We start from the raw sequence: 17675 nt of genomic DNA on the forward strand, positions 1-17675 counted from the left end.
GGGAGCCCATCAACTGGAGGTGGGTGGCACTAGTTCTTGTGAGATGGACACATTCGCCCTCTTCAGAGCCCCCCCCAATTCGAACATGTCCGTCCCACCCCCACGCCCCCAGACCCTGGCTCACCGGAGCCCCGGCGAAGGGGGCGTGGTCACAGTTCTCCTGCCAGGAGCGATTAAGGCTGAGGAGGAAGTCTTGGAAGAAGGGGTGGCTGCGATTGAAGACAGAGAAGCCCACGATGTTGACCCGCTGGTCCACCACGTCGTCCAGCTGCAGTAGAGAGAATTCCTGTGGGCGAGAGAAGCCAGTGAGCTCCACGGCACCACCAGCTACCTCGTCTCCTTGGTCACATCCACCTCAAGATCCACAGGAACTAGTTACATGATATCAACATTATGCAAAACACCCTATATATATATATGGGTAGATATGTCTCTCGATGAGACCTGAGTTGAATTTATTTATATGCATTTAACCAATGTACAAGGTCGTTAAAAAAAAATTGATGATCAAAGACTTGCCCGGGTTTATTGAATTTTCAGTCAGTGACTGGCAAATGTAAATATGTGAATCAAAGCAAAGCAGAGCACACAATCGAGTCCCAGCACGAGGCTGAGTAATCCTCCGAAACAATCGGGCCTTTAGGGACAGTGACACACGCCCCCCCCCGCGCCCACTGACTGAGCTGAGAGGTAAATCTCTATGTTGCGTCAGTTTAGATACTGAGGACTACAGGTCGCCTGCGAATGTGCCCCCCGCCCCCCCCCCCCCCCCACAAATCCCCTCCAAGGGGGTAAAAGCCAGGGAACAACAGAGCGGCTCTGAAGATGGCAGGGACCCCCCCCCCCCCCATGAGGCGCTGAGTGACATCAAGGGGCTGTGGATCTCCCACCAAGAACTACTTCAAAAAAATATTGAGATTAACAAAGAAGGAAGAGAATCTTTTCTTCCGTGTTACTCTCATGTTCATACCATCTTATATTACACATGCGGTATCATTTCATTACTTCGCACCTTTTTATCATTTTTTTGCAGATTTCTTCTGTAATTAACAAGAAAGTGGTTTATCTCACTGAGGGTAGAGAACTCAGCAGGGAGACTCAATGCGGTTGGTGCTTCTGGAGGCCAAACCTCCTAGCAAGAAGAAAGAGGGAACGCGATCAAAACAAGCCAGGAGAGAGCGATAACCCATTTGTTCTGCCGTTAAGCTCCTTGGCGTTCTCTCCGGCATGTAGCGGCCCGCCAGAACTCGACGCGGTACATCCCACGCCAGGGAGATGACAGGTGCAGGCAGCAGACGACAAAATTTACAGCGCGGGCTGCCTTTGGCTCCAGATGACGGACGTGCCCTCCTCAGCCGCTGCTTAGCGGAGATAATGTCCGTGGAAGCGTGGACGCACTGAGCTTGGGGTGCTTTAAACAAACGCCCGGAAATGCCGCGTGGTGCACAAAGCGAGGGGGCAGAGTGAGCGCTACTGGCAAGAACTGTAATCTGAAGGATTCCGAGTTCAAGTCCTGGAAGGGGCTCTAACGTTGGACCTTCGACTGAGGAGACTGGATACAGCACAAAATATCAGTGTAAATGGGCAAAATCATCACATTATGGCAAGTAGGGAGGTAGGTATTTGAAAGCTTAATGCCATGTCAATGCCTTTACACTGAAGTTCCGGAACCTGGTCCTGGTTCACAAGCCCCTTGGCTGTCTCGGCCTGCAATGTTTGTAGCTCCTGGCCTCACCTGTGTGTCGCTTTCACATCACACAACAGGAACCGGGACCTTTATGCTAACTAAGTAGGGGTGACGCGAAAATTTCGTAGGTATAACTTCACACATAATTTCATAGAAAACTACAATGCCAACCCAAAACAATGGAGGATACATAAACCATTGTGTTAGTTATTTGTTAGTTACTGGGGAATCGATTGACATCAAAACGGGACACAGCTTTTTATTTATATTTTACTTATATGACCTGCAACAAGTTTATGATTCTTATTAAATCTGGCCAGCAGATCGATCGTGTTTTCCAAAGAATAAACACCGATGTAATGTTATCCTGCTAATAAGCACTAGCAAGGTTCATTGTGAGCACCGGCAATATTAGACAAATATGGATGCAGAAATATGGGAGACACAAGCAGAAAATATATTAATTGATACATTAAATGTAATTGGGGTACAAAAGTAATTCCATCTTTTCCTGCACTTCCATGTAATTTCCATGTTAACGACGACGCTTGTCGTCAACCAGTCATCAAGTTTATTGCTGTAAGTGCCCCTCCAGTAGTTCGTGTTCGAGCGAAAAGTATCTAGTCTGGAGTAGGTACTAAAAAACGGAACTGTCTCAGGTTCAGTCAATAACTATTCTCATAGAGATAGGAAATAAAACACACACACACACACAGACATACACATGTATATATACAGGGTGTCCAACTCTCACGTATCTGCTGTGTGTGACACACTTTCTGACTCACGCTCATGCAAGACATCTTAGGGCAAATCTATATTATTTCATTATAAACCTAAAATTAGCTACATCAAAAGTGCTGGGCTAGTTTGCAAACCCTACAGACTATTTACAAGGTAATGATACTGTTACATACATGTAAATGCGTGTGCAGACTAGTCTCGAATTGAAAATCTCAGGCCAGCCAGCTGACCAAAGTTGGTAACCCTATACATAAATATGTAAATGTACATATAAATGCACAAATAAATATCAAAATATCTAGTTAAATTGTGTAAAAGAATTAAAAATAAAAATGCTTAAAAAATTAAATACAACATCAAGCTTAATACTACAAGGAGTGCATCAAAAGTATTTGTGATAAAAATTCTAAAACCCTTCTTAGTGACACATTATTAAAAACATCTTGGGTATTAGTATTAGAAAGGAATCATTGTTGAAAGGCATGATGGGCAGCACAGTCTAATAAAAGGATACATTGTAACTTTGAGGTAAATAATTGAGCCACATTTGCATCATTTTTCCCCTTCTGTTGGGCACTTTGGCAGTAATCACCAGTCACATGATCACACTTGTGCCGCCGGTGTTTAATAGGCTAGTAGGAAGGCCATCGAGGAGCAGCGGTAGCCATTAAACACGGCTTGCTGGGTGCAACGCACAGGTGTGTTCGGAGCTGGCAAATGTGTCCCCCGACGGACCCAGTGGTGGGGGCAGGGGAGATTGTGTCGAGTGCTCAACACTCTCAGATCTCTCCCGAGGCGTGAAGCTCTATGTATGATCCGCTGGCAGCTTAAATAAGCCAACTAATAAACGGCTTAATGAGGAGTTAATTACCTGAGTCAGGTGTATCGCTGCTTTAATGACTGAGGGGCCCAGGGGACGACTTTAGGAACCGTTAGTGTAAACAGTCTGTGGGGGGGCGGGGTGTTTGCATGAGTTGCAGATCCACTGAGGCACACCACTTCCCAGCCTCTAGGGAGTGTACAGTCTCCAAGATAAGCCCCCCCCCCCCATCTTTTATTTCCTCTGACTTGGGCCCCACAGGTAGGCCCCTCCACCTCCTGAGTCTCACGAGAATGCAAGAAGGAGAGGAGGCCCCTTGTTAACCAATCAGAATCCTGCCCTAACCCTCCGTGTGCACAGGGCATGCTGGGAAACGGTGCCTCGTTTTCCAAAACAGCATTTTATGGATAAGAATCTGTGCAGTGAATGGGCCCCGAGCCCCAGTGGGAGCCCCCGTCTTTATAGACGCTGATAGACTGCTGTAGGGATGACCTTCTTCCCCGTGGATATTCCAGTCTTACAGAAATGTCGTGGCACAGCACAGCAAATGGCAGAAGTCTTTTCTGGCATAAGCGTGAGAACTTGAGGGTGGGGGCGTGGGCAGGTGAAGTGCCTTGCCGAAGGAGGTCTTGGCTCATCAGAGGATGGTTTCCAGGCACCCAAAAATGTGCCAGGCTCTCCACTTCAGAGCCAGCAAGTCCTGGACTGTGACTGAGGACACGCTCATAATCTTTCACGCTACCTTTATGCATGTCCTCTTCCTGCTGCAGGGGATTAGGGTCTTTTCTAGTTTGCCTTGTGGACCGTGTGGCTCAAGCTGCACCCCCCCCCCCCCCAACCCCCGCCCCCCTGACCCACACCACGAGAGCGCAGGTGTTCCCCGTCCTGTGGATTAAGGTAATACCTGCCTGGGAATCAAATGCAGATCTGAGAATACAGAACATGTCCAGACGCAGAAGGGCTGCACTCTTCACCTTCTATGAACACATTGGGTCACATCGGGTATGTTTAAAAATACCGCCAGTCTCTGAAGTGGACATTCATTCTCCCTCCCGGAACTGCAAATCTAAGTGCAGGGTCACAGGACTGATGTGAAGAAAATCATTCAGTTCAGTTCAATTCAATTCATTCACTTCTTCATTAATTCATTCTCTCAGAATAACAAGCCTAATGCAGGGTCACAGGGTTAAAGCAGACATCCATCCATCCATCCACTCATTATCAAAGAATGGCAAGTCTAATGCTGGGTCACAAACCCGAAATTGATTTTTGTTCATTTGTTTGTCCATTCATTCATTCATTCATTCATTCGTTTGTTCATTCGTTCATCCATTCTACCTGGATCACTGCATGATATCAGTACGGAGAACCATGCAGGCTCTCCCTCCCTAATCAAAGGGCTGTGCTGGTGACCCTGCTTGCCCTGTGCTAGCACAGCTACCTCGGAGCACAGCTGCAGGCCTGAGGCTGTGGAACCAAGGCTGCTTCCCTGCCAGCGTGCCCCCACCATCCTGGAGGGTGGGGGTCATAATCATCCCAGGCCGATACCAGTTGCTCCATGCAAACAACCTCCCAGCCCCACTCTATCCACGGGGGGGCGCGGGGGTTTGCTAATTAATATGGTTTTACCAACGCTGTTTGTTTTGTTTTGTTTGTGCCATTTTCCCGGAAAAAAAATATGAAGAATCGGCATTATAAAATAATATCCTGTAAGAGGCTGAGAATGTAATTACTCCAGAGGGCCATTTGCCCAAAAACAGCTTGGATGACTTTTAAAACATTAACCTCTTTCCAGAGGCCCTCTTACATAAACCCAAAAGTCAGGGTGGCCTTAGCGGACCCAGCAGACAAAAACAACGAGTCAGGGGCAGGTAGCTGGATCGCCCCTCACGCTCAGTCTAAAATGTTGTTTCGAATGTCTCCAGTTGCCTCTCATGGTTCCAGACATCTTTCTGCATTTGCTGCTAAAATGCTTTCCTGAATTGGACGCCTCGCTCAAAGAGGCTTCAAATCCATGACGATGTCGATGCGCAGCTTCACGTCGCGTCAGACTCCAGAATAATTGTTAAATGTGAACATAAAAGCGTCTTATTTCCAAACCAGAAAACACGCCGGATCTCAGCCTGCTGTTTTCATTCCTCACGCCGAAATCCCCGCAGCGTACAGCTGACAGAAAACATACCAAACAAACAAATAAAGCCTAAGGTGGGAAAAATATATTGGAAATACAGCCACGGTTCCGGCACCTTCCGTGAACCGCTAATAAATGGGTCTTTTCGAATCGAAATGCAATAAAAAGGGATGTGAAGGCGCAAATATGACTGCAGATTCCGAAAGAGAGGAGGCGGAAGTCTGCTCCTTACCAAGTTGTGTGGACGAACGGGGTCGGCAACGAACAAAATGAATTAACCTTATGACCTCGGAGGCCAAGGCGAGGATGGTGAGCCGTGGGTCCTGGGATGGGCACGTGCCACACTGTCCGTCACAAACACTGCCCATGTAAGGTGGTACAGGGTACACAAGCTGGGCCTTAGCGACACTGCAGTTTGGCATATTAAAAATAATTTATCACTTTACCACAAAAAAACAATCCTCTTGGTTTTGATGTTTTTGCCTGCAGTCAAAAAACATGCATTAGTTTAGCTGGTGTCTCTAAATCACATAGTTTGTGATACTGTGTGTGTGTGTGTGTGTCTCTGTGTGCCCTGCAACAGAATAGCACTTCTACTGCATGGCCTGACGTAGGCGCTATGCTCATCCTGGCCCCACACTGGAAAAGTTATGGAAAAATGAACGCATGGATGGATGGATGGATGAAAGAAAGAAGATATTCAGTGCAAACCAGGGTAAGGAACCAGTAGAATTGCATTCAAAGTAAGTCTGCATCAATCAAACCTGAAAATGCCAACATAATCATCAGCAGAGCTAATTAAGGCCCAGCAGCATCTATAGCTGCAGGACATTTCATGTCTGTGGTTTGCAGAGTCCAGTGAGATCGTCCCTCTTTGATACATGCTGGGTTTCTATTCAATGCAGCACTTCGGACGAGGGTCAAGGGTCACCGACCGGTCATATTGGGTGTGAGAGTTTTAGAAAGACAACAGGAGGGTGGAGAGCAGCTAAAGCGCTACCTCATTTGGGGGTGGGGGTGTGAGAGAATACAGAGTAAACAGCCATTTCATTTGGATTCGGGTAAATCGGTGTGTGACAGTGAGTGTGGAGGCTGTGCCTGTGATTGAAAGGTCACTGGTTTGAATCCCAGGTTCAGCAGAGTGATTTCAGTGTCGAAGGCCCTTAACCCCTGAACGCTGCAGCGACTGTCTGAACTTGTCCTCTCTCTAAAAATATAAGCGTCTGCTAAATGTGTGTGATATCTTACCTGTCAGCCCGGCAGACCTAAGAGTGGATATGGAGGTTCAGGGGGGGCACTCTGCCAGTTTTGCCCACCCAACCTCTTCCAGGGACTGCTTAAAGAGTCTAAATAAGGGTGATTTAGTGCTACCTGTTCTATCCTGTCATTATCCGGCCGATCGATGTAGAAAACCAGACTACAGGCTGAAAAGCTGGGATAAGGTATAACCTGGGCACAGACGGATCTGCGGCTGTACTGAAGGACAGAGCTTGTTTCTGAAGGAGCAGTGGGCGAACGCACAGGGAGGGGTAAGCGCTGGGGTTGCGATGGACTTTTTATGATGGAGGGTCATTTAAAAGCCCAGTCAGTAAAGGCAGGCAGTAAAAGGCAGCTATGATGCTGAGTTTGTGGAACTTGTCAGGTTTAACGATAAGGCTGTGACGCTCCTCTCTGTACGCCTGCTACAATCATCCTGCCAATCATAAGTCTTTCGTTTTTGAAGAAGCTTCCATCAGAAGCGGCGCCCACATGTGGCCAATCGCTTGCCTGACCTTCAAATGACCTTCCAAGCCTGGGGGGGTGGGGGGGAGAGAGAGATACCCAGCCCCACCTGGCAACTGGGGATCACATCTCACTTTGACGGCTTTCTGGAAGTGAGGGAGGGAGCGGATCTCGTACGCCTGGCGCTAGCGAGACACACTTCTATGCATGAAGAATTAGAACCGTTTTAAAAAAGCCACGAGAACCAGCCGAGCAGATGTAGGAGCCACAGAGAGCCGTGTAACAGATAAACAAGTGTCGCATTCTTTGTGTATCAGTCAACGATGCATTCAGCTTGTCCTGACAGCAGACCTAATTAGAAAAGAGGAATTAAAACAATGGAATCACTTTGCGGCGATGCGTTACCTGACTCGCTTGATGCGGCAAGTAGAACTTCGTGCGAGAGAAGCACAAGGTACAATTTCACTGCCGCTGTGCCTCAGCATGTGACGGATTCGTCCATGACAGGATTTTCAAATAAAAACTTAATGTCTTTCTGCTGGGTTTAAGTGGATGCTGACTCTCTGTGTGGTGTATGGTGAGTAACCGAGGATCAGGAGCTCAGAGAGTGTCTGTGAGCTCAGTTTAGGGGCCTCCCCAGCAGTGTCGGCACCAGAACTAATCTGGCAGCCAGGTCCAGAATTTTCATGTTGGTAGGGGTGAGGGTCAGTGGCCAGGGGTGCTGCCAGAGATTTTGGGTCCCGTAAAAACATGTCATATTGGGCCCCCAACCCTGAACAATTCAATTATGTTCAAAACTTGTTAGGGCCCCTGTCACTCAGCGGCCCTTGGAATTGTCCTGATGTTACCGCCCCCCCCCCCCCCCCCAATGGCGCCTCTGCCAGTGGAGTTAACAGGACACCAGCCTGAAGTGGGCATTTGGGTATGTTGGGTGGGCACCAGGGTTCAAATTGCGTCAGAGAACTAGGAGGGTCCCCGGCTGGGTACTTGTCGGGAGGGGGGTGCCAACTTTGCTCCCCAGCACCCAGATTGCAAAAACAGGGGTTATCATCCCACTGAAAATCTAATTAGCTGAGGCGTGCGGTCAGGTGACCTCCAGCCAAATCCTCCTATCGAGTCCCACCATCATCGACAGGCACAGCCCGTGTCAAGGGGAGGCCCTTCAGCTCAGAAGCCGCCTCAGGAGAAGCTCAGCCCACGTAAGGAGTCAGTTCTCCTGTGGCTTTCTTAACCGGGATTTGGCAAGGCTGTGAGCGAGAGAGAGCGAGACAGAGAGAGAGAGAAAGCACGGAAGGTCAAGATGCCGAACACGCCACCACGTCGGCACAGGTGACGAGCGGGGGAGCATGCCCTTCTCTCCTCTGCCCATCCACGGATGTCAGCAGACGCTTGACTGCGATGCCCGCCCACCTGGGGGAAGGTGGGTTAAGAAGGGTCTAGTTCGAGCTTCTCTCTGTGCCGTTACCTGTCAACTCATCTGCAGCTAAGACCAAAATCTAAATCGGCGTTTAAGGTACGTTTAACGGGGCTGAGGGGAAGGCAGGTGCAGGCAAGAACCATTTGACAGACACTTCCCTTCCCCCGTGAACCAGTGCGCTAACCGTCTCGGTCAATGTCGGCAAAAACATACGTGCCGACATCTGAGGAGGACGGCGAATCCTCGGCACATTGACAGGGGTTCCGGAAGAAAGATATCTGGGATTCTGGTAGACAACTCGGGCTGTCCATCTGTGACGGATCCGTTGCGACGGCACAAAGTGGAGAGACGCTGAGCGCTGGCGGCGCCAGACGGGGAGCCCAGATCCGGAGAACCAGTCAACTGGATGAAGGATGGAATGCAGACTGAAAACGTGAAATGTGCATCCAGCCCGATTCCACAATCGTGGCTGTTTTTGAGGTTTCCACTCCAGAAGAGGCTGATGGCTGAACTATTCTGGGGGCCTGGATGGCTGGTCTATCCCGGGGGTCTGGTGCCAAACATTTCTTATGTGTGTTTCCTCCATGGTGGAATGAGTTGCCAAACCACGTCTGGTCATCAGACTCCCTCTCTGCCTTCGAGACCCAACTGCACCTCTACTAGCCTAAAACCACTCCATGCTCCCAGAACGTTCTAAATGCTGCACTTTCTGGCCACTGAGTTGTCTTACCAGGTTCTTGCTTTGTTGGATGTTGTTTTGTGGCTGTTGCTCCAATACTGGTTGTATTACACTTGTAACTGGACATTCACTGGAAGCTCAACCTAGCCATACTCATGCCCAGTTGACTCCTTGACAGCATGCATGTTTGTGATGCGCCGTTGCCAGACTTGTACGCCGCTTTGGAAGTGTAAATATAATTTGTGGGGGTGCAGTTATTCCGGAGAGTGACAAGAAACCACTTACTTTCAAGGAGAGCCTGAAACGAGCAGCAAACGATTCACTGCGGGAAGGAGGGCCGAAGGAGGGTGGGTGGGGGGGGGGGGTGGAGTGGCAAATGACACCATGTCCACCAGATTTCCAATTTGTGACGGCAACCCACTGAGTTAATGGGGCAGTCATTGATCACTGCCATGTTCATTATCCTTACAAGAAGGACCCCAAGTCCCAATCGAAAGCCCCCACCCCTCTCTCTTTAGACAAGATGTGATAGAGGGGGGCTATTTTCGGGACTCTTACACCCCCCCCCACCCCCCCGTTTCCCAAGTCCCCAGTCCCAAGTTCCCAGTCCCAAGTTCCCAGTCCCCGGTCCCAAGTCCCAACTGAGACTAATGCTTATACACACTTACAGCTGGATGAAACTGTACCTGCCTGCGGATTTATGGGACTGTGGCAGAATTTCATTCCTCTGTCCGTAGAATTATTCACTTATTACTGTTTAATTAAAAAAAAAACAGGTTGAATAAAATTAAATCAAGTGGAATAAAACTGATTAAAAAGTCCAGAGCAGACAGCTGTAGTTACCGTCACTGTAAAAGCGTTACGATGTGCACAACTACAGAATCCAATGAATAAGCAGCATCACATTACATTAAACCTAATCCACAATTATTGATTTACAGATGAAAAATATGCATGGGAGGGTGGATTTAAAGCTTTGCTCGCACCTGGGTGGGGGACCCTGCATAGATCCAAGAGTCAGCCCTTGTTCCACTGGAGCTTTTTGTCACAGTGCAGAGTTTTAACAAGTGGCCACTACCCATGCATCATTTTAGAGGTAATAACACCATGAAATAATTACAGGGGCAAAAAATAAAACGGCACCTTTCCCTTTTCACACAGCTTTTAATGAAGCGAAGTTCCCCGCTTCGGGGAACAGCCGGAACACCGTCACCCTGATGCGCATGATCTGGACGGGAATATGGATCGTTTCAGTTGGAAGCTTTCATATCACGGAGCGACCTCAGGAGACACGAAGCAGACGGGAGGAGGAGGTTGGGACACTGGGTGACCTTGTAACGACCTCAGCGAGAGGCCACTGGTTAAAGGGGCGGTCCCCTTCTTCCGAGAAGGGGAGGGGCCTAAGTAGGAAGAGAAATGCGTAGAGTCTGGACTTGTACTCCAAGACACTTGAAGGGCTCCGATTGGCAGCCTGTGTCCCGGTACCTATCCCGGACGGCCCCTACCTTTGTCACAGTTGGTTTGTACGAACATGGCAATTAAACACATGTTTACAAGTTAGATATGACAGTGGGTCATTATACAGCCGGCAGCGCTGCCCATTCTTCTGCACCGGTTACACTAAGCGATAGATACACCTGCTAACTGAATACTACGTCCACGTTCAGGTATCTCTCGATCAGTGTATTCTATTTACTATGGACCTCGGAATGTAACGGCAAAGGGCAAAGGGCAAGTCAGTTTAACGATGATTAAGAACGAATGGTCACATGTCGTGTATATATCTGTAAACCAGTCAGCAGTACAAGGAGAGGTATGAGAATGTGGTCGTCGGTGTTTGCGAGGAAAGGAAAAGCTCTCCCATCCCAAGCCAGGCATCAGCCAGGAGCATGTGAAAGCCATCATGCCACACAATGACAGCCAATCAACTGATTAATTAATCAATCAATCAATCATCCACAAAGCAACGTACAACTGGACAGGGAGCCGGTAATACTGCCCCGCCCCCAAAATGCCACACGGACTTCAAGTGGTACTGGTTCCAGAACTTATTGGAAATAAGGCAATATGAGTCAAATAGGCCGAAAACAGCTTATGGAAAGATTCTATTCCAACTCCTGTGGATGGAAGATAAACAGGTTTAGGAATTGTGCTGGTCCACGTCGGACCAGGGCCTGCATTTTTCACCGTGGTATAGCATCGGTACCAAGGCTGCTGGATCATGCCTCCCCCGACCTGCCCTCCTTCCCGCTACACCCCAGTTGGTACAGAACACATGGCACAGGAAGGAGAAGGAACAGGTCTGATTATCCAAGTGCAAAGCCACACCGATGAACAGCCAGTGGGAAATCGGCATATGAACTCATCTCTCCGATAGGAGCTCAAAGCACATCGATACCCCCCAACACTGAAATAAAACAGTTCTATTTAACAAAAGGATATAATATTCACCCCCCCCCCCCCCTCAGTAATCCAAGGACCAGTTTATACTTAACATAACAAGTCCCTCTGTTTGTTCAGCGCAGGCCTTACCAGCGACGTGAAGATGTAGGTATAGTAGATCGTGAGCATCCCCAAGTCAGAGGCCTGAGAGGGAAGACAGAGGGGAGGGGGTGGCTGTGAGATTATTGGCCAGTTTGTCTTCAGTTTCCACCAATCACATGGCTGAGCCCTATAGGGTCGATTACAAGACCATGACCTTCAATCTGATGCCACATTTACACGCATTTTACACCCCAAATAGCAGGGCAAGTAAGTGATGGAGTCAATAGACCATGAAATGTCAAAATACATAAACAAATTAGAAAAGCATTACAAGCCTTTGGAAGGATTCTTTTTATATATCTTCACATAAATACAGCCACAGACAGGCGAATATGTTGCTTTCATAATAAGGGCTTTTCATAACAACTCGTAATGAACCAGCATTCTTCAAAAAACATAACACACATTTAAAAAGCCATGAAAGGCACCATTTCCTGCTTTAGGGCTTCTGATTATGGCTCGTGAATGACTGATAGCATCATAAACGTCTCCATGATGGATGGCTTAAGTACAGACTTATTTTTTTCTTAGCGTGTTCGCGTCCGTGCTGACGTGAGCGATCGAATCGGCGGCTGCATCCAGGCAACCTTTGGTGAGTCGTTCACCAACCTTTCAATTATGGCCGAAAATGGTGAACAGAACGCATCAGCTGCTCCATCACCATGGCAACCAGGGCAAGCCTGCATATCACCGCATATACAGGTATCCCTTGACTTGCGTCCACATTCGGGATCAAGACCAATGGACACAAGTCAATATGGGCGTATCTCGATAGTTATAGGGGGACAGGCAAGGTATTAATTAAATACAGTACTCTAACATAGACACAGTACTCTATACCAAATAATAATGTAAATATAATATCATGACACTTTAAAATGAAAAGAGATCGCATTTAAATTTCATGAAAAATAAGGCACAAATTGTACTATGAAATCAAAAGACAACAACGCTGCCTGAAGTTGTGGCAAAATATTTTCTTGTACAGTACAGTAAGTTTGTTTGTATGTAACGAAGTAGCACAGTGCAGGTGCTGTACCTCTCTGCTTAGTGTAGCTGTCCATCACATACACATTACTGTATACATACTGTATTACAGGTAGATATGACAGTGGGTCATTATACAGCCGGCAGCGCTGCCCATTCAACTGCACCTGTTACACTAAGCGATAGATACACCTGCTAACGTTCTACTACGTCCACTTTCAGGAATCTCCCCATCAGAGTTTTATTACTCACTATGGCCCTCAGACGTATATGAGATTGAGCATAACTCGATAGGATGTAAGTCAACGGATAACTGTGCTGTAAACGGCATACAGAGAGGATATATGATAAGTCGCAGTTCAATAGTATACATTTACACGTGGCAGTGATGTGGGGGGGCATTCCTCCTTGCCTGTGTCTGGAAGGTTGTTGGTTTGAATCCCATCCTCGGCAATGTCCATCAGGGCCTTCAGCACGGCTCTTACCCCCCCTCCCCCACCCCAAATACTCCAGCCCCCCCGAAATTCTCCAATAGCCTGACCTTGAGCTCGGACCCCAACCTTTGTTTTGAAGATGGGATACGTGAGACGAAGCATTCTGATGGATCTGTACTTGTGCAAATGGCAAATAAAGCACAATTTCTTTTCATTTCATGTCTTCAGTCTGGAGCCCCCAGGGAGCTGACACCAGCCATCACTGGCCTGATGATCAGTCTCCTCATAAGGTTTCGAGAGCGACAGAAGCAGGAGCTGAAATGGATGCCACCTGTCTGCTGAGGTACATGGGTTTTTAGTGTGTTGTTAATGGGCGTTGGTTATAGCTCCTCCTACAGGTCGGCCATAAACATCGCTAAAGGTACAAAATGGTGAGAGTGTTACTGCCGCTCCCCCCACCAGGTGCAAATCTTTCTATTTCACTCCCACCCTGACAGATGGGGAGTGATACTAAAACGAACACACATTCAGCAGTGTACACAGCCATAATGCTGCTGCCACCCCCCCCCACCCCCCCCTCCCCGACTCTCAGTGTCGCTGGGCGTTTGTCTGGCTGCCTCGCGATCGATACCTGCATCAATTAAACTTAATAATGCCCCCATCCATTCATTGAAGTGGTAAGCACGGCACCCAGTGAAGAGGATCGATTCCCCCCGTTTCCACAAAAAGACAGCTTGAAGAAAGACACAAGGGGCAGGATTCTGAGCAGGGGGGCACCCCCCCCCCCCCAACCTCGCCTCTAAATAACAGGCGCACAGTAAGGCACACTATGATGACATCACACTGGTTAGACAAAGGCACTGGCCGCTTTCTTCAGAATTTAAAAGATCCAAAATCAAAAAACCTTGTGAGCTCACTAAGAGTCACTAGAGATTTATGAAATGGGCGGCAGGAGGGGGCAAAACCTTAACTCAGGGTCTGATTTTAATGAAAATGAATCAGAACTACAGCTGCAAAATTCTGGCAGTTTTCCCATTAATTCCCATATATTCCCAATAATTTCTTATAATGTTTCCAAAATTCCCCATCTTTAACTTCCCATGGATTGGAAAGTTCCTGGAAAGTTTCTGGAAGTTGTCCTTCCCTTTGCAACCCTAATCAGAACACACTATTTTGGGGGCTAAAGAACACCCTGGGACACCAAGAGGATTTATGACCTTCAGGAGAATACCGACGAACTGCTGTGTGACAGTCATGCACTGTGGTCGGTAAATATTACAAGAAGGACGAATTTGTCCTCAGAGGTAATGACAGTCAATTCAATAGCACTTCAGTTTCCAGTCATCTGTTGCTTTATGCCTTCAAGAATGCTACACTGTTCCAGACTTCTTTCCTGCCAGGGTTGGAGGTGACATATCAAAGCTCTGCATGAAGAACGAGCCACCAGAGAGCTTCCTCACCAACATGGGCTGTTCTTTTAATCTGTGCTCCTGCACGTCCTCCAGAGTCCGAAAAAAGGACACTGGCAAGTGTTCTGGAACAGTACATTGAGAGTTACTAACAAAAGAAACAACGAAGGATATTCTTCAGATCTGGGGACACCAAAACATTTCCCACAGAAGCAAATTCCTAGAAAGGTCCAATTGTTCCAGCTTGAGGAATCTAGTATTGAATCAGTTCTGGGTTCTGGTGCCAACAGTCTGTTATCTTCACAAATAAAACGGATCCTATTGAATTTTGTTATATACTTTTATTATCACAGAGATTTGGCACCAGGGTAACAAAACTACAGCTTTTCAAGCCGTCCCAGATGATAGCTAAATGTGTTTCTGACAGGTGCTTTACACTACAGCCGCTAAAACCCCAGTTTGCGGGCTCCCAGTTGGCCCAGTACTCTTTCAGCAGTGGACATGAACTTCCACGCAGCATGATTCTGACGGGTGTGCTGTTGCTTTGATGTTTTCGTTGTTGCGAGTTGCACGTCATCGTGCCGAGCAGGTAATTGGATGTTATGACTCAAGCTGGTTCTCCGGGTAACACCTGACAGCAAGGGGTAACGACCGGCCGGCAGGCCACTCTGACGGGCCTGGCTGAAGAAGAGCAAAGGGAGTGAGGGAGGAATGAGACAAGGAAAAATACTACCGAATTCTACTCCTTTCTCCAAATCAAAGTTACCATTATCCATGCTCATGGGCGCCCCCTAGTGTCTGGGTCACTGAAAGGCTTCCTCTTTCTCCCATCTTATGGGTGGGCCTGCTGTATTGTGTGGGATTTTTTAGAAGGTGTGTGAGGCACTTTGCTTTAGGCCAGGAGGGGTAGTTGGCGGCGGTGGGGGGGTGCAGGGATGGCAGGGCAATGGCAGTGAGGTCTCTTCCCCCAGCATGTTGCCATGCCAACCACAGCGTGATGGGGATGCCGGCGACTGCTGTCAGAATCTATCGGCAAAACAAAACAGTGCAGATAAAAAAGAGCAAAAAGGACGGTGTAGAGAGGATGGCTGAGCAGGGATCAGAAAGAGGGAGATCAGCATCAGCAACAGAAAGTATACGCAGGGAAGCCGCACCTGTTCACAGGTGGCATTCATGACACACACGCCTCCCCGAGATTACATCACCCCTCTTCACCAATAATCAGAATTAACAAGTGAGTCTCCCGAATTTCACATCAGCCCTCTGTGAAAAACTCGCAGTGACAGGTCGCCGCCGAATGGTCCTATTGGGGGAGACGGCGCACCCTGGAGGCAGGAGGACAACCGGAACGATTTCGAAAATTAATGGGACCATTTCTGGACAGGCTCATAATATGCAGACACTCTACTTAGACATACCATAGACTCTTTACCGATAGTTAAAAATTTAAACATTAATTTTTGTGATGGTAACAGCTGAGATGAGTTTGCATGACCTAAAAATCTAATGAAAGCCAAACCACCGAGAATTCTCCCCCCACCCGGAAACTGGCACCGATGTCTTTAACTTATTTTTTCTTTTGTATTTATAGTTGATTTTTAACCAGTATATTTGTCCGACCTTGATACGCTCCTGCTGTCTCACATACATAGACATTGCAGCATGTATGGATGGCATTACAGTAAAGCCCACTTGACTTGACTCGGCTTGACTTTCAAAGCCGCAGTTACAGCTCCAGGTCAGCGGGGTCGCGCCTTGGAGCGTGACAGTTCCAGCCCACCCCAGCCCAGCCCCCTAACCGGGCCACAACGGCTGCGAGTCAAGAGTTCCTCCCCAAGAATAATAAAGTGCTCCATTGGCTGACGGATGATAAGAATGGGGGGGGGGGGGGGGGGACTGGGGGCTTCCTAGGGAGGTGGAGAACATTTGCAGGCAAAGGAAGATGTAGATGCAGCCCCCACCCCTGCTTTCAAACCCTTGACATCTCAACCACGGTTTAGCCAGCATGGTATGAACAAAGGTTTCTCTGTTTCACCTGCCACATCGCAGATCTCGAGTCTTCAAACCCTTCCCCTCGGCCCGGTTAGACGGCGCTTCCCCAGCTGAAAACTCTAACCCCCCCCTAATCCCGCGACTCCCATAAATCTGCGAATCCCTATAACGACAGAGATTTATTTCACCGGGTTTTAATTAAGGTAGCGTCCTGCTGGCCATCAAGTGCCGTTCGGCGGTGAGTCACATCACCTTCGGTTTTAATCTTGCGAGGCCTCTGGTCAGCGTGCGAAAGCCTACAGCATGACCTGACTGGTGGGGGCTTCCTCCAGTTCAAACCGAGCATCCGGCCTCTGCCGCATTGAGAATCGCGGCCAGGGCGGAGGGCTGCAGAAGGTTTATCTCCACGGCAACAATCCCACGGAGCTGCCAGGAACACCGCCCCCGTTCAACCATGACCTGCTCCTAACTTAAATCGATGAAACTACATTTCCGCCCCAAGGTGAATGTACTTAGGGGTGGTGTGTGGTTCAACATGTTAGGATTCCATACCTGTGATTGGAAGGTTGCCGGGTCAAATCCCCAAAATCCATTAGGTTACTGAGCAAGGTCCCCAACCCACAACTGCGCCAGAGATTGTCTGACCCCCCTTTGCAAAAATGTACGCTGTTAATGTGGGTGTGACGTGCAGATCTGCGTGACGTGGAGAGGAGAGGAAAAAAAACGGCGCCTTGGAGGACTGCAAGCGGATTTAACGAAAGGATGGAGAGCAACAGAGACAAAAGAGGAACAAAACGCAAGAAAAACCAAACAGGAGTCGGGTTTGGAAAGGGATACATCAGGCTGAATGCCTGGGGGGTCGTGGTCTGGGGAGTATCCTGGGCCGCGAAGGTAAAGAACGAACACGGCGCCTGACCCCACCCCAATCAAACACCACCTCACCGACAGATGTTACTATCCCTCTTCCAGAGAAACCACAGATAATAACACCCTAAAATATTAACTCGTCGATGTACGACATCACATAATCACTGCACAACAATCTGAAAAGGATTAGGCGAGAGGGCTGCCGACGCCACGCGCATGTTAGTATGACAATCCTATTTACT

The 17675-nt window shown here is 48.3% G+C and overlaps 1 protein-coding gene across 6 annotated transcripts in view; it reads right to left on the minus strand.

The window, feature by feature from the left end:
- Positions 1-17675, minus strand: part of LOC111846268 (glutamate receptor ionotropic, kainate 4-like) — a 217078-nt gene that overhangs the window by 41025 nt on the left and 158378 nt on the right. For all 6 annotated transcript variants that reach the window (XM_023816305.2, XM_023816307.2, XM_023816304.2 and 3 more), the window contains 2 exons: positions 11733-11786; positions 125-286 (listed from right to left, as the gene is read on the minus strand). In XM_023816305.2, coding sequence (XP_023672073.1) covers positions 125-286; positions 11733-11786 — 216 coding nt within the window. The remainder of the gene's footprint in view (positions 1-124; positions 287-11732; positions 11787-17675) is intronic.

Source organism: Paramormyrops kingsleyae, chromosome 18, assembly GCF_048594095.1.
Source record: "Paramormyrops kingsleyae isolate MSU_618 chromosome 18, PKINGS_0.4, whole genome shotgun sequence".
Lineage (NCBI taxonomy): Eukaryota > Metazoa > Chordata > Actinopteri > Osteoglossiformes > Mormyridae > Paramormyrops > Paramormyrops kingsleyae.